Source organism: Cavia porcellus, unplaced genomic scaffold, assembly GCF_034190915.1.
Source record: "Cavia porcellus strain 051 isolate PalLab524CR breed Dunkin Hartley unplaced genomic scaffold, mCavPor4.1 scaffold_6, whole genome shotgun sequence".
Taxonomy (NCBI): Eukaryota; Metazoa; Chordata; class Mammalia; order Rodentia; family Caviidae; genus Cavia; species Cavia porcellus.
Window position 1 is genome coordinate 72,000,990 of NW_026947489.1, and position 21,688 is coordinate 72,022,677.

At 32.5% G+C, this 21,688-nt stretch overlaps 1 protein-coding gene and 1 pseudogene across 1 annotated transcript; both read left to right on the forward strand.

The window, feature by feature from the left end:
* The first annotated feature begins 8,421 nt into the window (after positions 1-8,421).
* Positions 8,422-9,360, forward strand: LOC134476273 (olfactory receptor 4K13-like). The gene has a single exon (XM_063249711.1). The coding sequence runs from the start codon at positions 8,422-8,424 to the stop codon at positions 9,358-9,360; it is 939 nt and encodes a 312-aa protein (XP_063105781.1).
* A 9,850-nt stretch (positions 9,361-19,210) lies between these two features.
* LOC100722989 (olfactory receptor 4K14-like) lies at positions 19,211-20,138 on the forward strand (annotated as a pseudogene).
* Positions 20,139-21,688: the final 1,550 nt, after the last annotated feature.

The following is a 21,688-nucleotide window of genomic DNA, read 5'->3' on the forward strand; positions in this document are numbered from 1 at the left end:
AATAAAAATACCAAGATTCCAGAAACAGTGGCAGAGAGGCCACAATGAATGGAGCAGAAAGTGAAATGCAGAAAACACACTGACAACTAATAACAGAAAAAGAGCTCAACAGAAATGAGGCAGAGAAGGTTGGATGGGAGGAACAGCTATTTTGGAGAAAGCAAGACATCATAATAGCTAGTGCTATTTAATATCATCTTGTTTTGAAGTCCCATCAAGCTTTTGTTCTTCTGTCTCCATTGGTCTTAACATGTTGTATCTTATTGGATTTTATTATATGTGATAATATAAACAAAACTTTTATAGACAAGGAGATTATACAGAAACCATTGTTCATTTTCTGTAAGTTGGCTCAAAATACCATGTAATACTGTCATTCTCTTGAATGATTTTACATTGTCTTGATATGTTTGATGCTACAGTATACAAAGTTATACTCAAATATTTCAAGGAAAGAAACACTATGGTAACTACTTTTATGTCGAGATATCTTGTGGTGAAACACTATTTTGCTTAAATGGTTATGTTCTAACCTGTGCTGTTTTGTTGTTATGTCCTCTTTTATCTCAATTTCCTTTTTTATTATTCACTTTTTTAATTTTATCTTTTTAATTAGGGAAAAATAAATAAAAATAGCAAGATATATTATAGTAACCCACTTTGATTAGGAAATTAACTTGATTTGAAACCCTGTATTGATTAACTTGATTTGAACCCCTGTATTGCTCTCACCATCTTGTTTTCAGTGATTTTCCTCTGTTCTGTTTTGCTTGATAGTATCAAGTTTAGGAGTATAGACAACAACTGTGAAGACAATAAGATTCACTATGACGCCCACTCTGGTTTGAGTATTATCTTCTTCTGCAGTCCTGTAATGTCTCTGATGTTTTGGTTTTATTGGTTTTGTTCCTCAGTGTTTTGTTCAATTTTATTATAACTGATGATATAGGCAATTCTTTTTAAAATAGCAAGAGGCATTATGGCAACCATTGTTTTTCACCTTGTATTCTGTTTTTACATTATGTATTATGTCCATTCTTTTGATTTGACTGACTGTGTTTTGTTATGTCACATTTGGTTTTATTCTCTTCAAAAAAAGTAATAAAAACTGTGGGAGTAATAAAACCCAAAATGCATAATTGTTATTGTAAAAAAGAGAGGAAAAGAAAGTGCTCTAAAGGATATAACTGCATGTATATTTAAGTGTATAAGATAGATAACCATATTACTGAGTTTTGTTGGATCATTGAACAGAACTGTTTGCAGTCTCACTGTTTGAATGTCCACTTCATATGCTTTAATTTTGTAACTTGACCAACTATTTCTAAGATGACAATATGTAATCTATTAACTAGTGATTTCCTACTGCTTATTTTTTCTGAAATCCTGTATAACTTGTACCCTTTTTTGGCTTTTTTTTTCTTTTTCTCCTTAAATAAAATTAAAAAAAAAACAAAAAAAAATACTAGGGAACAATTTGTAAAAGTCTAGTAGTTACTAAATACAGAGTATAATTGTATTGTTGTATCACTCTATTAGATGAGGGACTTGCTCTTTCTGATACACTATATAGTAAGAGTTATACAAGACTGTATATATAGGTACAATATATACAGAAGCATATTTTATACGTGTGACTAGACACATAGTTATGGACAACATCTCTATATAGTGAGAAATAACTCACAATAGCACTTCAAGTATAGCTGTATCCTTGCATTACAAAACCTCAGGTTACTTGCCTCAGTCATCTAGCAAATAAGAGACAAAGCTAAAATTTTCACTGTAGAAATTATAGGTTAATAATTCTAAAATAATGTGCTGGATGATTATGTGCATGAAGATTAATACAAATCCAAAAAATATAAAGTATATGCCTATGTATAAAGAACAAATTTAAGTGAATAGATAGGCCACTTGTTGTGGCATCACATTACGATATAACTCTAATAATAACCTCAGAGGTAAAGTGTCTGAGTTGCAGAAGAAAATAGAAAATTTTCTCACATGTAGAAACAATGAGCTCATCTCCACGTTTGCACAATCAAAAGCAATATAAAATTTTATTATTAATATAGTTGGTCTACAGATAACTGTTTGAAATTGGAAAGGCATTAAAACTTACATGAATTATAGGTAAATTCCCATATAGGCTCTAAGAGTTGAACCTCTTAAATTTTTTTAATTCCAGATGCTCCATATGAACATCTGAAGTATGATAATCTTATACTATTGTGTTATTTTCTACATTGTTTTTTAACAGGAAGGAAAACCTGTAGTATTTCTTATTGATGAGTAATTTTGTCCCAATGGAGCCATTGTTCACAGACTTTTAGAAAAATAGAGTAGTAAATATCATTTCTCTCTAGAGATTCACATATCTAAATTCACATTCTCATTATATGTATACGTTAATTATTTTAAAGACCTTTGTAGTTGGTTTAGCATTCATGGCCTAAGAAAGTTTATTCAAAGGCAGGACTTTTGTTTTTCATGCTGTAATTGGATTCTTATAATTTAAATTTATTCTCTAAAGGCTCAACCTAATCCTAATGTTAAGATCTTTGTGGAATACATAGTGTTTCAAGCTACAAACTACTTGAAAAATTAGTGAAACAAATGAGTACAATGTTGCAAAACTTTAAATCATTTAGATAAGATAATATATCTTTTTTGTATCTCTGAATTAAATTATTTTAGGAATTTATATTTAAATGAAAACCATGTAAAATCACAGAATATGAATTCAAAATATACTAAGACAAATATTTATCTGCAAGCAGTTTTCAATTTAGAATGACAATTAAAGAACATAAAAATTTAAAATAAAAATCAAAAAAGTATATATAATAAGTGTAAGCAAAAGTATTTAATATTCTATTCAGAATATGTGAAAAAATGAAAGAAAAGAGTGAAGGAAAAAGAAAAGTATAAAACTAGACCCATGCCTATCACCATGTACTAAATTAAAATCTAGATGGATCAAAGATCTAAATATTAAAACAGAAACACTAAATCTATTAGAAGGCAAATTGGGTAGAAACCTTGAAGTCATAGGGGTAGGTAGAGAATTCATGAATAGTACTCAAACCGCATGGGAAATACTTCCCAGTGTTAATAACTGGGATCACCTCCTATTAAAAAGTTTCTGCACATCAAAAGAAATCTCCAGCATAGTGAAAAGAAAACCCACAAACTGGGAAAAAATCTTAGTGAACTGTCCCTCAGACAAAGGACTTCTGTCTAAAATATATAAAGAATTTTTAAAAATCAGACCACCAAAATTCAAAGATCCAATCCAAAAATGGGCATCTGAGATGAATACACAATTCTCTGATAAAGAAATACAAATGACAAATAGATACATGAACAAATGTTCCTCATCATTACTCTTAGAGAAATGCAAATTAAAACCACACTGAGATTCTATCTCACTCCTGAAAGAATGGCTAGGATCAAGAAAACCAACAACAACAAATGCTGGAGAGGCTGTGGGGAAAAAGGAACTCTCCTGCACTGTTGGTGGGAGTGTAGACTGGTGCAACCACTGTGGAAGTCAGTCTGGAGATTTCTCAAAATCTGCATTTGGAAGTCCCGTTTGTTCCATCTATTCCAATTCTAGGCGTATTTCCACAAGAACTGAAAGCATTGTACCACAGAGATACATGTACACCCATGTTTATAACAGCACACGTTGTAATAGCCAGATCTTGGAAACAACCTAAGTGTCCATCAACTGAGGAATGGATAAAAAAGTTGTGGTGTTTTTATACAATGGAGTACTACTCAGCTATAAAGAATGATCTCATTGAGATGTTTATAAATAAATATGCACAGCTTGAGACCCTACTCATAAGTGAAATAAATCAAACCCACATGTATAAATACCACGTAGTTTCCCTAGTGTAAGAAATGATAAGAATACATCAAAATATGTGCTAATTGTGATTCCCCATTACATTGCTTTGAAGACTTATAAAGTTTTCATTCATTAATTGTAATGGTTTTATTCTGGGCTGTCTGTGATGGTATGAATAGCTATTTTGGAGAAAACAGAACATCATAATAATAGATCACACTCCCCTACATCACAGTTTCTTGGATATAACCTCTGAAGCACCAGAAACAAAAACAAGTTTAGATATTAGATTGGGTCAAAGTTTTTAAAAATCTATGCCACAAAGAAAAAAATGAGAAAGCATTTTTGATAAGGTGTTCATATCCAAAATACATAAATATTTCAAGGAAGTCAATAATAACAAAGAACTCTTTAAAACTTGGCAGAGGTTTTGAGTGACCATTTCTCAAGTGTGGACATGAAATCATCAACAGATGTGTGGAAAAATTCTCACATCATTAATCATCAGAAAAATGCAAGTAAAAACCACAATATGATATCACCTTACACTTGTTAGGATGGTTATAAAGAAAGTGAAAGTGGCAAGTGTGGCAAAGATATGGAGGAAAGTGTGCGTTTTTACATTTGTAGTGGGAATGTCAGAATTCAACCACTAGGGCAAACAATAGGGGGTCCTCAAAAATTAAAGCTAGAATGGCCAATTCAGTTCCTTAGATATTGGTTATATATCCAAAGGTAGTGAGATCACATGTTGAAAACATATCTGTCATTCCACGTTGACTGCAGCACTATTCCCAATTTTCAAGGCACAGATGAAATGAAATATTCACTAACAAATGAATACATAAAGAAAATATGGTATGTATGTGCATAGTGAAATGTTAAGGACTGAAAAAGATGAAGTCCTCTTATCTGTTAAAACATAGATGAACATGAAGGATATGCAGCGTTAAATGAAATAAGTCACATGATCACATATAAAAATAGGATATAGAAAAGTAAGATCAAAGAAGCAGAGAGCAAGTTGTGGTTATAAGAAGCTAGTGTTGAAGCCAGGTGTGGTGGCACACACCTGTAGTCATATGCACTTGCGACCATGCGGCAGGAGGATTGCTGTGAGTTTGATGCCACCCTGGGCTACATGCTAAGTTCAAAGCCAGCTTGAACTATATGGAGAGATTGTATCTCAAAGAAAAAAAAAGAAGGAAGAAGAGAAGGATTAAAATTTTCCAAACAATACTTGCATTCATATTTTATACCTGGAGTTAAGAAAATACTCTAAGAATGCAGATGGAATAATTCATACAAACAATAAAGAAAGTATTTTAAATTATTATATTTAGTGTCTTGAAATATTTTATTCTTTAAATTACTGTATAATACAGAGAAATATCTTTTCTTGATTTTAGAGACACAAGTACTTTTAAAACTAGATAAATAGTAGCACTGCAATGATAAAATGTCTTATTCATAGCTTAGGAGGTGGAGGAGCAAGAGGAGCAGCAGAAGAAACTAGTGCTGGAAACGGGTTTGTCAAAGGGCATATGCATGTATATATATATATCACAAAAACTAAAAATAATATCTATAATATATGTTTATATTTTGCCTGTATGGAACAATTATCAATGTTTACTATATAATATAACCATAGAAAAATAAGAATATCACACAAATCTCACATTTTACCTCTAGTTCTACCTTTTAATGCACTCTTAAACGCTAATTAGTGTCTTCAAAAGCTCACCAACTTGAAAAGTGAAACATGATGTCTCATTTTCTGTAATAGTGAGACAGTGTAACAATTCCCATTGTTCCTTTACCACCAGTCTCTGAGGAGCCTAATAATGGAATTAATTTTCTTCTTTATGCCCTTAATGAAGGACTACATTTAAATTTTGTTGTTTCTTGACTCCAGACCAGAATATAGTATCACTAAAATTTTAAGAAACCAGGAATTCGTAATGGTGTAACTTCCAGAGTCCAAGTGTAGACTGGTAGGTGCCATGGCAAAGAATAAATATAAATTCTAGATATTATTTTAATTAGTGTGATAAAATACAGCATATTTGTATGCCAGGCAGAGAAGTGTACATCATGAAATTGTATATCAAGCTAAGTAAGAAATGCATTGCTTCTGAAATTATATTTTTGTGGTGAGACTCCTTAAAATGTACTTATTCAGAATTTTACATTGCTGCACCTATACACTGCAGTCCATCATCCTGTTCACATTTGCAATATTGAGTGAGTACATAAGTAGCAAAAGACAGAGGACAAAGTAATAACACAGGAGAGGCTAGATAGAGAATTAAACTGGAAATTTGAAAAATAAAATAGTTTGTACTTTTTATTTTATGGAAAAAGTAAAACAAAATTTCATAATAAAATAATAGGAGGACAATGATAGTACATTGAATATTGTTATCTTAGAAATGGTTAATGAGAGTATAAGATATGTGCATAAAAATTCTTTAAACAATATCAGCATTTTATTTTATATCTAGAGTTAAGAATTGTCTCTGGGAATGCAGACTAAAAATTCATACAGACAATAAAGAAGATGTGCTTAGATTATTTGACTATATTGACTAGATTGAAAAATTCTATTCCTTAAATTACTCTTTAGTACAGAGAAACATTCTTCCTTGCTTTTAGGAACACCAGTACTTTAAAGTTAGATAATAACTGCAATGATATATGCCTTATTCAAAGCTTGAAAAGTTCTAGAAGTTGCTTCATAAAGTAATACTTCATAAAGTATCATTTCACTTAGCAGAAATTCAGAAGAGTGCTTCATATTTAATGTTTGACATTAAATTTTGACATTAAACTAATATTCATGCTTAATATTTAATATTATAATAAAACAGTTTACAATGGATAGATATTTGAACACTCATTCTTTTGGAAAGAAATCAATAATTTATTGCACTACATGTCAGTGTGCTCCTTAAAATTCACTTACTCATATGCTTTGTAGAAACACAGAGGATTCAAACATAATATCTGACAGGATAGCTTTATTTTAAGAATATGAATAATAAACAAAGGGTCACATTATGCATGAGAAGAATCAAACATTTCCATTTTTAAATTCTAATTAGTTTTCACGCTACTCTGAAAAATAGAGTCAAACACAATGATAAAATACTTTCGAGGCAGCACCAATGTACAGAAAAGGACATGCAAGTAGGTGAGTGTGGACAAATACAAAATCTATATTTGAAAACTATTATAAGCACGTCAAAATGTGCAAAGAATTATTATACAATGTGAATGTTCTTCCTTAATCATTTGTATTACATGTATTTCTAGGACTGACATGTAAACTCAAGAAACTTCTGGAAATGAGCACCAAGCTTGCGGAAGATTTGGATAACAGATCTGCAACAAACAAAAGGGAGGAACTGGACTAAAAGGTTTAATAAAGATCATGTCCCCAACCCATTAAAAGTAAGTATTTTTTCACTAAATCTCACTTAGCTTAGTTGAGTTTATGTTAGTCAGTGATGTAGTATCTTAGATTTATATTTGTATTGAAGAAACATATTTAAAATAACCCTAGATACAATTTTAGAGACAAAGATTCAAAGGAAACAAGTTACTTTCATAAAGATATTATTCACAAACTATGTCTACACTTTTTGTTAGTTTTACTTTTGCTTTTTACTTCAAGTAGACAAGGCTGATGATTTATTTTATTCCATATATCTCTTCCAGGGCAACTTTTTGAATTTCACAATAGTGTTGAATTTTGTTATAGTCTTAATGATTTATTCTATAATTTTTATGCATGTGGATTCTGACAAATCCACATTACACTTTGAAGTATCCATGTAAGAAGAATGTCACATAGAAGTGATCCTTGATACAATATTTTAAAACTTGCATAAAAGGGAAAGATAACATTTATTTTGTTGGCTCACCTAAAAGATTTAATTGCAGCATGAATATCTAAAATTTGAAGAGTAAATAAGAATCATTCAAATCTAAAATCTGAATATTTTATAACAAATTGATTTTACCTCAGTTAATAATAGCAATGCACCAGCATTCAACATTATCTCAAAAGTATAGACTCTCATTAGTGTTGTATAGTGGGCATTTGACTTAAACTTATTTTTAATATGATTAAGTAAGTAGAAGTTTTAGTGAATACCTAGGATGTGACAAAATGTGTATGTTTACTAATGTTTCCTGTGACCTATAAAATGTGAAAAGTTTACTTCTTGCTGACTTTCCATGTTGGTAAACTAAACAATCGTACAAAGTCTAATCTGGAGCTAAGAAAGGATAGTTAAACTAAGTTTGACATATACAAACCAAGAAGCAAATTTTATGTCACTAGTTCTGTACTCCACATTTTCTCCCATTTTTATGTACAAAAAAATACAATGATCTAAAAAATATCTAAACAGCAATGATATTTCCAAATGTCTAAATGGCCTGAATGAGTAAAAAATACACAAATGATGACTAGATTCACTACCTACCATAATCTGTAATTTCCTCTGTCTTCCACCTTTTGACAGCTTCTGACAAATCCACCAAACCTCTAAATGGATATTCTCAATAAAAACTCAAATATCTCTGAGTTCATTCTACTGGGACTTTCAAGTTCTCAAGAAATTCAGTTAAGTTTTTTTGCTATCTTCATTCTTGTCTATGGGGCCATCATAGCAGGAAACCTCCTCATTGTGATCTCTGTGATGTTTGATCACCACCTGCACTCCCCCATGTATTTCTTTCTGGCAAATTTATCATTTTTTGACTTATGTCTTTCCTCTGTGGCCACACCCAAGGTGATTTCAGACTTCCTTAGAAAACGCAAGACCATCTCATTGTGGGGCTGCATGGTCCAGATGTTTTTAATGCACTTCTTTGGGGGTGGTGAGATGTTTCTCCTCATAGCTATGGCTATTGACAGGTATGTTGCCATATGCAAGCCCTTGCACTATAAGACCATCATGAACCACAGGGTGCTCACTGTGTTCCTCCTGCTCTCATGGGCTGTTGGGCTCATACATACCACAAGCCAAATGGCTTTCACGGTGGGCTTACCTTTCTGTGGTCCTAATGTTGTAGACAGCATTTTCTGTGACCTTCCTCTGGTCATCAAGCTTGCCTGCACTGAGACTTACAACCTGGAGCTCTTAGTGATTGTAGATAGTGGGCTTCTGTCCCTGGTCTGCTTCACTCTCTTGCTCATATCTTATACCATAATGTTGGTCACCCTGTGGCAGCACTCCAGCACATCCTCCAAGGCCCTGTCCACACTGTCTGCTCACATCACTGTAGTTACTCTCTTCTTTGGTCCAGCTATCTTTATTTATGCTTTTCCATTCAACAGTTATTCTGTAGACAAGTTTCTTTCCGTGTTTTATTCCATAATCACACCTTTACTTAACCCAATTATTTACACTTTGAGGAATCAGGAAATGAAGGCAGCCATTAAGAGACTAAGGAGCCACCATCTTTGTTCCTGGTTGGCCTCTTAATTTTGTTTGTAGTCTCTAAGTTTCTTTTGCCTTCTGCAGTTTGGAAGTTTGGAATCTTGAATATTTATTAGAATCCCAATAATGAACACATTCAATAAATCCATATATCCCTCCAAATGGAATTAAAGTGGTATTGTTCTAAGCATTTTAATGGAAAATGTTTACAGCAGTCATAATTCCTGGGTGAATCAAGCATTCATCATCTTCATCTTATACTATTTAAAATATACAAGTATAATATTTCCTTATAATTTTTATATCTCCTACTGAATTAATGCGTAAAATATAAAACAACTATTTCTTAGTATGGATTTCATTATAGATTATTATTTCTAAAATACTGGTTTTGAAAACAATGTGTGTTTAAAACATCTGTCACTATGTATCCCTTTTGAATCTTCTCGGCAGTAGTGAATACTGAATAAAGTTCTATGGAATATGTCTTTACTATGAGAACTCAACAGATTCTTTAGTCCTAATTGAGATAAAAAATTGTTGGGTTATAAATGTTTTGTCTAATTCCTTGAATACTCAAAAAGTTTTCTAGAATTTGAAATCAACTGAAATTTAATACTGAAATCAGTATTTCATCTCATCAGTCCCCTTACATCCAGTGGGGACTGTTTGGTACCCCTTGAATAAAATACAGTTGTATTTTCATGTTTACAAATTGTCTTAAATAATGAATGCTTTTATCATAAAGTGTTTGAATACATCTATAGGTAGACTTGGCTATTTATTTTATTAAAAACAGTGGTGAAAATCATAAAATAACTAAAAAGTACAGTATTCAAATTTCAGTTTTGCAATCATACACATACATCTACATAAATTCCTTTTTTACAGCCTCCTCAGATTTTCTCATGATTTGACACTGAAGATTACGTAGCATTGAAAAACAGTTTCATAATCAGAAGTGTCATCTCTGGTGCGTCCTTTGCCTTACATAATGTAGGAATAAGACATGGACAAGTTTTGAAACAAAATTTAAGTGGAATTCTGTTTCAAGAAAACAACACAGAAGGCAAGTATCTAGTTAAGGAATAGGGCAGGCTTCTCCATACACCTAGAAAAGCTTTGCATTTTATTTTATGGTGCTTCCTATGAGTTGTAGTTCCCACCTCGACAGAGCACTCATACGGAAATGCAACAGTCAGCTGTCAGATTCCTCACCATCGTGGTTTTGAACCAGTTTCTTTCAATTTGTTCACAACTCTGTTTTTGTTACATTATTATAAGAAGCACAACTGCCTGCCTCTTTTTTCTTTTGTTTGCAATGTAATTTATTTTTGCCATAATATATGTATATATATATATATGTATATATAATTTTAAAAATGAAAAAGAATAAAAATGACGGTGCAAAATTTCAAAACAAATTAATAGGAGATTAACACTGGTTAATTTATTGTTTATTGTTATCTTAAAGGTAGTTGTTCAGATTACAAAATATAGGCATGAAAAAATGATCAAACAAAAAGCACAAACTGTCCTTTCTGATGAACTAACAGAAATTAGTAGTAGAATTAGCTGTCATATATGCATATATATATATAGTCTTTTCTCCTTTCTCCTATTCCAGTTATTCTTCCTTTTTGAGCACTTTCTTTCCCTTTCTCTTTCACAATATTAATTGGATATTTTGGATATTTTTTATTCTTTAGTTTTTTACATTCAGAATCAATAATACATTTAAATATGTAAATCTGATTTATTTCACTTATGAGTATGATCTCAATTTGTATCCATTTACTTATAAAATCCTCAAGCTTATCCTTCTTTATAGCAGAGTAGTACTCCATTGTATAAAAATCACTTTTTTATCCATTCTGTGGCTGTTAGCATTTGGATTGTTTTCAAGATTTAGTAATTATAAATTGTGCTTCTATAAACATGGGTGCACATATATCACTATGACATGATGTTTTCTATTTTTCTGGGAAAATACCCAGTAGAGGAATAGCTGCATTGAATGGGACCTTTAATCCTATTTCCACTAGGTTTTTGCCCCAAGTTTTTCCTTCTAGTTCCTATGTTATGTGGAATCAGTCACTACCTGAGGGAGGATAGTGGTGATTTTTCTTGTTCTTTATAAAGTTAATAATGATATCAATTTTACTTAATACACAAAAAATACTATCAAAAAAGAAAAATACCATCATCTACGTAATATTTATCAGTCATCATGTTAAAATGCATGTGTGGTTCATAACTATCTTAATATATTTGCAATCACCAGAAAATGATATAATGTTCATGAACAGATTTTCATAGGGCACACACATAGAGCTTGTATGTGTATAAAGCAATAAACAAATACATTTCACATCTGCTAGTCTGTAGAATGGCAAACCAACTTGTGGGACTAGAGATTGCACTTATTTTGTTTACAGAAAAAACAAATAAATATTCAAAATAAATAAGATGATGTTTTAGTAAATATTTATTTAAATATCAACTCTTAAGGGTTTTTTTCAAAATTGGAAAGAGGGAACTAACAATGTCCTCTGAATATCTGATGAAATATCAAGCCAAAAACTAAAGTTCCAGGAAGAGGAATGTAATGGTTATATACCACAAACTTGCACTAATCTAAAAATTAACATGAAAGGTAAAAGCGGGTACAGATTTTTTACTTTGTCCTCTGGTGATACAGACTCAGGACCCGGTACAAGTATGTGCATTTACTTTGGTTTGTGTGTGCATGTCTGTTTGATCTCTTTGTTTGTATAGCATACGTAATATTTCTAAAAAAAAAAAAAGGAAAATAAAAAGAAATTGAAACTAAGATCCAAATCAAGTAAGAAGTAAGGATGAAGTACCATGACACTTTCAGCTCACAACGGGAAAAACGTGAAGTGCAAATGTCAGGATTAAAGCTTAGAGTTCCAGCCTGGAGACGATCTGCATAGGTTACAGTGAGTACCAGTCACATTGCACTGGACAGCAGTGGTCATAAAGCTCAAGATTAGGCAGGCAAATACTACTCACTTGGTGGTTGTTCAAACTACCTGCACAGAAGATACCAAAAGAACAGAAAAGAAGAGATGCAGTCAGGAGCCCAGCAACAGCAGTTTCAGCAAGATGATGGAGTTTAGGAGTTTTGATACCAAAGTATGACTCGGATTATTACTTCAAAATAAAGAACTGGACAATGAGAAACACTTATGCATTCATGTTATTATCTAGAAACTTTCTAACATGGTGATTTTTTTTAAATTGGAAGGTGGACAGTAAAATAGATCTTTCTTGTTAGTGGTAATAGAAAATGACATTAAATTTGAATCTCAATTACTGAAATACACAAAGGAATAAAACCCTTGGAACTACATGGTATTAGTGACAAGTTCTTCTCTACATGTTACCTGCAAGTAAATTAAGTGAGAGAGACCATGAAAATAGTAAATTAAGGATCAAGAGAGAGAAAAGCGAGAAAGCAAATGGGAAAGGGTTGTACAAATAGTTAAGATGTGATATGTACATACACTAACTTGCCACACTAAGTGTAATCATAATATACTGCAAATGTGTACTAATAAATATAAGAAACTAAAAACAATACATCTGAGAGCATCACAAGTCACTTTGAAGGGAATGAGTAGCTTCACAACTTGTTCTCTTTGAACTTTTAAACTGTATCTGGTGACAACTTTAGGGAAGTTTGTCTTTGTGGTCACAGTAATTTTTATTCCAAAATTTGAGTGTGTTTTTTTCAAGAGTCTCCTTCATGGATGTGATGCTTGCTTCCTTTGCCAATACTAAAATTACTATGAGTTTAAGAAAAAAAAAGCCATTTCTTTTGCTGGACACAACTCACATATGTATTCAATTACTGGGAAGAATTGAAACTATTATTTCTTTCCATGATTTATGACAGATGTGTGGCAAATCATATACCATATGATCATCTTGAGCAACAGGGTCCATGACTGGTTTCTAGTGAACTCATGGTTTTCAGGTCTCCTTTACTCAGCGCTTCAGTTATCCTGGATTGTAAGCTTTCCATTCTGTGGTCCTAATGTGGCAGACAACATTTTCTGGGACATCCTATGGTTACTAACACTGCATGTGCAGATACTTATTTCAAGCAGACAATCATTGTTACCAAAAGTGGCCTGATCTAGATAAGATGTTTCATTATTTTGCTTATGTCCTACAGTCTGTTACTCATAGTCAGCAGGAAACACTTTCTAGTGGGCAGGCCAACTCCACTTTGACTCCACATTATACTACTTATCCTCTTTTTTGGAGTGCTGCTCCAGATAGACTGCTTCAGGATTCAACTCAGGGTGCTGATAAGGACTTCTCTGGCCAACTTCTCTGGCCTACTGTTTAGTATAAGTACAGACCAGATTACAGTTATACAAGGATGACTTAGCAGTAGACAACTACATGTTCTAGGCTCAGTCAACTGGAAAAATTTAAATATGTGATTACCATCTGTGTAAGAGTTAAATAACAAAGACACAGACTGCTCTCTGGATGCTGCCTGCTTTTGTAGCTGATGTCTGACCCAAGTGCATTCTTTTCCCTAGGAATTTTACCTGCCAAAGTACATGTTCAGGTCCCCAGCAATGACATCGTCTTTGATCCAAATATTTACATCTATAGATAAGCCCTCTGCTACATTTTATACCATTGGTATACACCTCATACACTTTGGTGCCACCATATCTCTATTGAATTCAGTAATTTGTACTCTGAAACAAAGAAGTGAACACAGCCATGAAGAAAATCTGAGAGTTTCAGGATTTTATAGAGGATTCTTAGGTTAAAAATACAATTGCAGATTCACTGAGCATTTTTTAGATCTTTGAAGAATCTGTTTAATATGAAGTTATTGAAATCATGTAAGAAGGTAAATTTAATAAGAAACATTATTAGTCACTTAATCTAGAATATTTTGTATATTTCACCAACATGGGTCAATATTTCCTGCTTTTTAAAGGGTAATCCAATACTCCATTTTGGATATATTATACAGAAGTTCTTCTTTATAAGAAAAAAGATAAGCATCATAGTTGATTTCATATTTTGGCTACTGTGAATAATGCTGCAATGAAAATCAGATTGTAGATGTTTCCTTCTTGTGCTGATTTGAATCGTTTTGGATATTTACCAAGATATTTCTTTATTATATTATTCTACTTGATGGTGTTGAGGAATCTTCTCTCTCTAAAGACTGTATTAACATATTGTTTCTCTAACAGGGTATGAAGGTTCCATTTTTTTCCATTCTCACAAACACTTGAAATCTGTACTCTTACTGAAAGTAGAGATTTTTTACTGGAGTGAGCTGATGTCTTGATTGTATTTTAACTTACACTTCACTGAAAATTAGTGATAGTGCACATTTTCCCCAAAACTTTTGGCCACTTGTATGTTTTTCTTTTGACAAATGTCTGTTCAAATTCCTCAACAAGTTTTATTTTCTGTTTATGGAGTTAAGGATCAAACTCAGAATCATGCTGATATTATGAAAGTACTCACCCCCTGAGATACAATATATACATCCGTAGCCTCATTCGTTAAATTGTAATATCCTTGTGTATTTGGAATATTGACACCGATGAGGATGCAGAATTTTTAATTACCATAGACATCAAACTAAAATTTATCAGAATTAATGAATTCAATAAAGTTGTAGATAAATACACAAAAATGTCATTTCTACATACTATCTAAGAACCATTCACAAAGTTATTTATGAAGCAGTATCATTTAAAAGAGCATTAAACACAAGTAATGTAACCCAAAAGATGGAAGATCTGAAAGCATTATATAATTGATACTAATATCAACACACCATGTTACTCTATTAGTATGAAAACTTATTTTTTCTTTGTTCAGTTTTGATTAACACATATTAATGTAATGTTTTAATAAGATTCAGTGTGGCCTCACCATATACACTTATAGCTTACACTGTTAAAATACAATTTCCCTTTATCTACTCCCCATATCTTTCCATATTTCTATTAACCACTATTCTATTTTCAGACCAAAATTTACCTTACACATATTACAGAAAACAGGTAGTGCCTGCCTTCCTGTGTCTGATAAAGAGAATAAGTATCACTTAAACTTGGACTGATTTATATGGTTTCATTTTTACTTATTCTAATTTATAGAGTACACAATAGTTGATTCTAATCAAAATGAGGATTTCCCATAGATATTCAAAATAAATCATTTCCATTGTACTAACTATATTCGAAACATGTACAAGGTACTGTTACCCAAGGACTCTCCTATGGTGGTGGATATAAGACAGACAGAAGGACAGGAATCTATACACACTGTGTCCACAATGAATATTATGCCAAGTACATATCAGAAGAGAAGACTAAAATACAATCATATGTAAGGGAAGATATTTTGCTTAGTAAGTTATCTCTATGATTGTCTTTATGAGCATCCACAAAATATTTTAAATTATATTTTATGGCTATGCTTGGTCCTGAGAATGGCTTCCTTAGCTTTCAACATTTTTAGTAGACAAGTCATATTTTACTTCTCTATCCTATTTCTCTTCTTACTGGAATTTCTGTGATCTTGTTAATTCAGTGCACACACCACTGTGCTTTACAGAAATATGCACGGCTGCACGTGGAGATCAGTGTTTTGATGACTACTCAGTGTGACCACCTTGCCAGCGATGTTAATTGAAATGTTCCCTCCTATTTTAGAGAGAAGTGTTTGTTGTATCAGAGGCAAGCATTATATATACGATGATTGTAAGCAAAGAGTTAGAAGTTAAATGTTTTTATATCAAGCAAGTAATAATATTAGTACAGAAATTGAAGCTTACAATAAAAAAAGGTAATTAATAGGCACAAGTGGAAATAACTTGGACTTTCCCTAGCAAGTGTATATCTGAGGAATGTGTTAAATAGTTAGACTTGAATTTCTCCCTGTAAAAATATAAATACTTTTAGTCTTATGATTATATGATCATTACCCCATAAAATACCTTTTTGGAAGATTACATAGAAAAAGTAAATTAAATTATTTGAATACTTTTATGAGAATGCAGAATTTTCTATTTTTAAAATTTTTCAATTTTACCAGTCCTAGTGTTGGCATTACCTACTTTAGAAGATTTTATAACAATTCTCCCTTAAACAATAGTGAACATATGAACAAGCAGAGCTTGAATGATGACCACATTGGGTAGCCATCAAAGAAGGGTTTTAGTTCAGCAGTTCAAGCACTTTCCTGGTAAGTGGACGGTCATGAGTTCAATGTCCTGTACCAAATTAAATCAAACAAAATAAATAAACAAACAAAACAGATTTCCCTCTGCAGTCTTGGATAGCTCTGCAAAGCATGCATTATGGTGATGTGTGCTGTTCTTAACAAGACCACAGAAATCCCAGTAGGAATAGAAATTGGATAAAGAAATAAAAAATGAATTGTGTACTAAATATACTAGAGGTAAGAATTCCAAAGGTGTTTTAATAGAACACCCCGTTTTCTTACAAATTCTCATATAGTAGTATTAATAACTTCTCCGAGGAAAGACAAAACATATGTTGAAACTAGTTAACCCTGGATATAACAAATTTGTGTGACATGATTTTTGTATATTTTTACCTTATAAGAGTGCATATATATCTAGATGTTAATATAAAGAAAATATAAGTAAGAGATATTTTAAAGAAATTTATTATAGATATTTTGCTTAAACTACCATAAATATGCAGTTAATTTTTAAAAAATCTATAAAGTAAAAAAGAATTAAGGTATTCAAATATACTGTAGAATTATTGACAATAGACTCTAGAAAATGTATACTTTAAGATTCACTCTAATGAATAGATAGGAGAATCAAGTAGTATTTATTAACATTAACTGAGTATGGAAATCAGCTGAAGAGTTTTTGCACATTTTCTGATTCACCCTCAGGACATGTAGGTTAGACTGAGTGTACTCTTTTTAAAACTTATGAAATGAAAACAGAACTACATTAAATTTAAAGTCATTTGTCAAGTAGAAATAGTTACATTTTAGACCAGGTCTCACTAAATCAAGTCTGTGTTTTTTCTATTCTACAAATTTCCTAAATATGAATCAATATTAAGAGAATAATATAATAATAGCTACTAATATTTTAAAATGTTCATAATTTCAAAACTCATTTAGAAAACTAATATTTTTATTCATACATTGTGACATATAAGTCTATACAATTGTTATTGATTTTATACTTTCTTAATGTTTTTTCTAACAAGTGTACAGAAGTACTTTTTCAAACATTATCACAGAAAAGTTTGCATTCATAAAAAAATTAAGGCAAAAGATAAAAGCCAGATTTTTCAGATATGTCTTGCTCAAAGATCAGAATATTTTCTCTTGAAATTGAATGAATCTACTATAGAAAAAAAATATATATATCTAAAATATATTTGTTCATTTGTATGCTGTGATGCTAGTATTTTATGTTTCTTTTTTCATAGTAAATGGATGTTTTACTTAGTACTGCCTTAGGAAAAATATTCCCTCTCCATCATTACTGTATATCTCTATAAATATTGTAAGAAAAAAATCAAATCCAGTTTTTATCATGATTCATTTTATAATGGTTCATTTTCAACCACTCTCTTTGCTTCATTGAGGGAGATTGCAAGGAATATAAAAAACTATTAAAAAGAAAAGTAAAATAAAGGAAAACAGTGTAGCACCAAGGATTACATAAAAACTGATTCAATGCTGAGTACGAAAAATAAAACAAGGAAGAGAAATAGATAGTCATCCTTCCAGTGTATATCCTGAGAAATATTTTCAACTTACTTCAGAATCAAGGTAAGCAGTGACTGTTATATTTAGAGGTGAATTATTTATAACTATTGTATGTTGAATTTCACCTTCACTTGGTTCTAGTAATCAAAGGCATACCTTGCTTACCAGTGTATGTAAATATTTTAGAAAACAGAACAAATAGGTACAAAACTTTGTATCTCTGATGGCCAGAAGACTGCACTCTTCCAAATGTAAAGATTTTCTAGAAACAAAATATAAATTTGAAGGTAAATGATCATTAATGAAAAGCTTCAATGATAGAGAACTTCCATTCAGAGTTCATGAAATCAAAATCTGAGTCACAATTGCCTTGAAGTTTGGTTAATCCATTTTACATGTCTCTGCACTGCTATCTTCTTTGCAATCAGCTTAGCATGCTAAATTAATTTCATTAGATTTAGATTTTAAGTAATGATACATTATAAGCCTGAATTTGCATCCAAATAATCAGGCCAACATAATAACACTTTTATATACCTCTGCAGAGGTTCTCTCAAAGATTACCTCAACATATTATTACATGTTAGAAGAATAATAAAGAGCATAACTTGGGATTTCTAATTAAAATAGTTCAACCTAAGTGTGAGACAGTCATTACATATAAATCAGAGAAACAATATCATTTTACTATCATGTTTCTACCTATTTGACCTTTATTGTTGTTAGTGGTTTGTCTTACTGTAATATCAGACAGAAGGTAGTTTTTCAGTATTACCACAATCCTCTTTTTAGAATATCCTTTGTCTCTGTTGCTTTCATGACTCTTTTCATGTGAGAGCACTTGCTCAATGAATTGTTTGGATATGAATTCCATCTCAGACTCTGTTTCCAGACAAAGCCATTCATAGACAACTTATAACTTGGAACATGGAGGTATATATACATGTATATATACTGGGAAATATGTCTTGTCAAGATTGTACTTTTCAATTACAGATATAGATGTTAAATTCAATGTGAGTAGTAAATTTAAAAATTTACACTGTTTTTCTTATCCCACTAACTAATCTATGATCTCTAGGGTAATTAAAAGAACATGCTGCCAAAAATGTTTGGAGGAAATCAATCTGTAACGTCAGAATTTGTGCTTCTGGGACTTTGCTGCTCAGAATATTCATGTCTTACTCTTGTTGATTTTTCTGATATTTTACTTGATCACTTTATATGGAAATATTGTCATAATGATTTTAATCATCACTGACCCCCATATGCATTTTCCTATGTACTTCTTCTTGGCCAACTTATCATTTGTTTATATATGGCTTTCCTCAGTGACAACTCTTATGATGATCATAGACTTTCTCAAAGAGAGCAAGACCATTTCTTTTGGAGTATGCATGTGTCATACCCTTTTTGTCCATTTCATTGTAGGAGGTGAGATGGTGCTGCTAGTGGTAATGGCCTATGACAGCTAAGTGGCCACCTGCAAACCACTCGACTATAACACATTTAAGAGCCTGCACAGGAGCACCAGGCTCATGGTGACTGCATGAATAACAGTCTCTGCATGGCATGAATCAAATGGTTGTGACTGTGCAACTGCCATTATGTGTCCCCAGGGAAACAGACAGCTTCTTCTGTGATATACTACTGGCGATGAACTTGGCCTACATGGATTCCTATAATTTGTACAGTTCAGTAAATATTGACAGTGGGCTGGTGGTTGTAACCTGCTTTGTTACTTTGTTGATCTCCTACACATTCTTTTCACTGTCGGCCAAAACTCTAAAACGTATGTTTCCAAGGCACTGTCCACCTGCTCTGCTCACATCACAGTAGTGGTGCTTTTCTTTGTGCCTGGCATATTTATTTATGCATTTCCACTAAATATCACCTGGCCAGACAAATTTCTTGCTGTCTTTTACTCTATTATACCTTTTCTAAATCCAGCCATTAGTGCCTTGAGAAATAAAGAGATGAAAAGTGCTATGCAGAGATTTAGAAACTACTACATATATTTGAAAGAAAATCATTAATGTCCAGAAATATCAAAAGTATTTCAAATTAGTAACACTTTGGTTTTTCAAATAACTTGAAATCTACAGCACTTAATATATATCTATACTTGTGTCTTTTCTCATGGTACACAATAGTATTAATACAATACAGACCAATTAAACATTTATGAACTAAAAAGAAAACATTTATGTTATGTTACCTAGATTCCAAGTGTATTTAGTCATCATTAGGGGGAATTTATCTCTCAGTTTTCCTATTTTTCTTTTTTTTTTTTTTTTTTTTTTTTGGTGCTGGTGATCAAACTCATGACCTTGTGTTTGCAAAGCAGGCACTTACACCATTGAGCTAAACCCCTGGCCAGTTTTCTTATATATATTTTTTTGTCTTTTTCCTTTTTATCAGTACCGGGGATCAAACTCACGACTGCCTGCTTGCAAGGCAGGCGCTTATGCCGCTGAGCTAAATCTCCAGCGCCCAGTTTTCTTATATTTTTAAGGTCATACAAAATATATATTTGTTAAGGTATGGTTCTAGCTGAGTGGGAAGCATCTTATTGACTTTCTTTTGCTTTTCCCCCCTCTTACTTAATTTAGAAACAAGTATTTCAAAATACTCTTTCACTCTAAACTTCCACTTATTTTTTTTGTAAAAGAACTAAATTATTATTTTGTCCTAATTAAATGCTTTCTTAAATATGATTGCAAAAAAGAGGAAACATGAATAGTGAATGAGAAAACGGTGATTAAAAAACTTGGGAGGGGTTATAGGAAGATAGTGGAACAGTAAGCAGCAGAGTAAATAGCCTCTCTGAGAGAAAAAGTTCAGATGCTATAATAAAGCATCCTGGAGAAGACAAAAAGGAAAGAAGTGGGTCCCATCAACTCTGGAAGAAACTAAAGTGAGAATTGAAGCCCACTGAGAGAATTTTAAAAAAATAATAAAAATTTAAACAGAAGAAGGTGGTAGCTGGCAGCACTTTCACCAGACCTGGGACCACCATGCAAGAAGTGCTGTTGTAACCCAGAGATGCATGGGTACAGTGAAGCTGGTGGATAGCAAGCCTGAAGGCCTTGGCAGGGAGATGCAGTGCCAGGGGGGAGCAGCAGATCAAAGAACGACCCTGGATGGCAGTGAGTGTGGGGGACTAGTTCTCCCATAGGAGTGGGAGATTGGCCAGGCACTATTTTGGAGTTGAGCAGGATAAGCTTGGAGACAGAACTACAGCTGGCTTTGTTGAGCCATTCCTAGCTTAGATAAGACTGGTGGAAGTTGCTTGGACTGAGTCCCACCCCACTGCATGGTCCAATAGCCACTGCCAAGGTTTCCCTAAAGCTATCCTTATCCAACTCCTTCTGTCCTCTGCACATTAATGTGGTAAAGACTTTCTGTGATTAACCAGCTCAGGAGGGAGGCACCAGCCTGCCTCACATCTGATTACACTCCAGTATCTGCCAGCAGACTAGGAAAAGCAGCAAATAACAGAAATCCCTAGCCAATACACTTCAGAGTAATTATAGCCAATACAGGAAGTGCTGGACTTCCCACTTGTCTGGAAGAAACAAGAAAC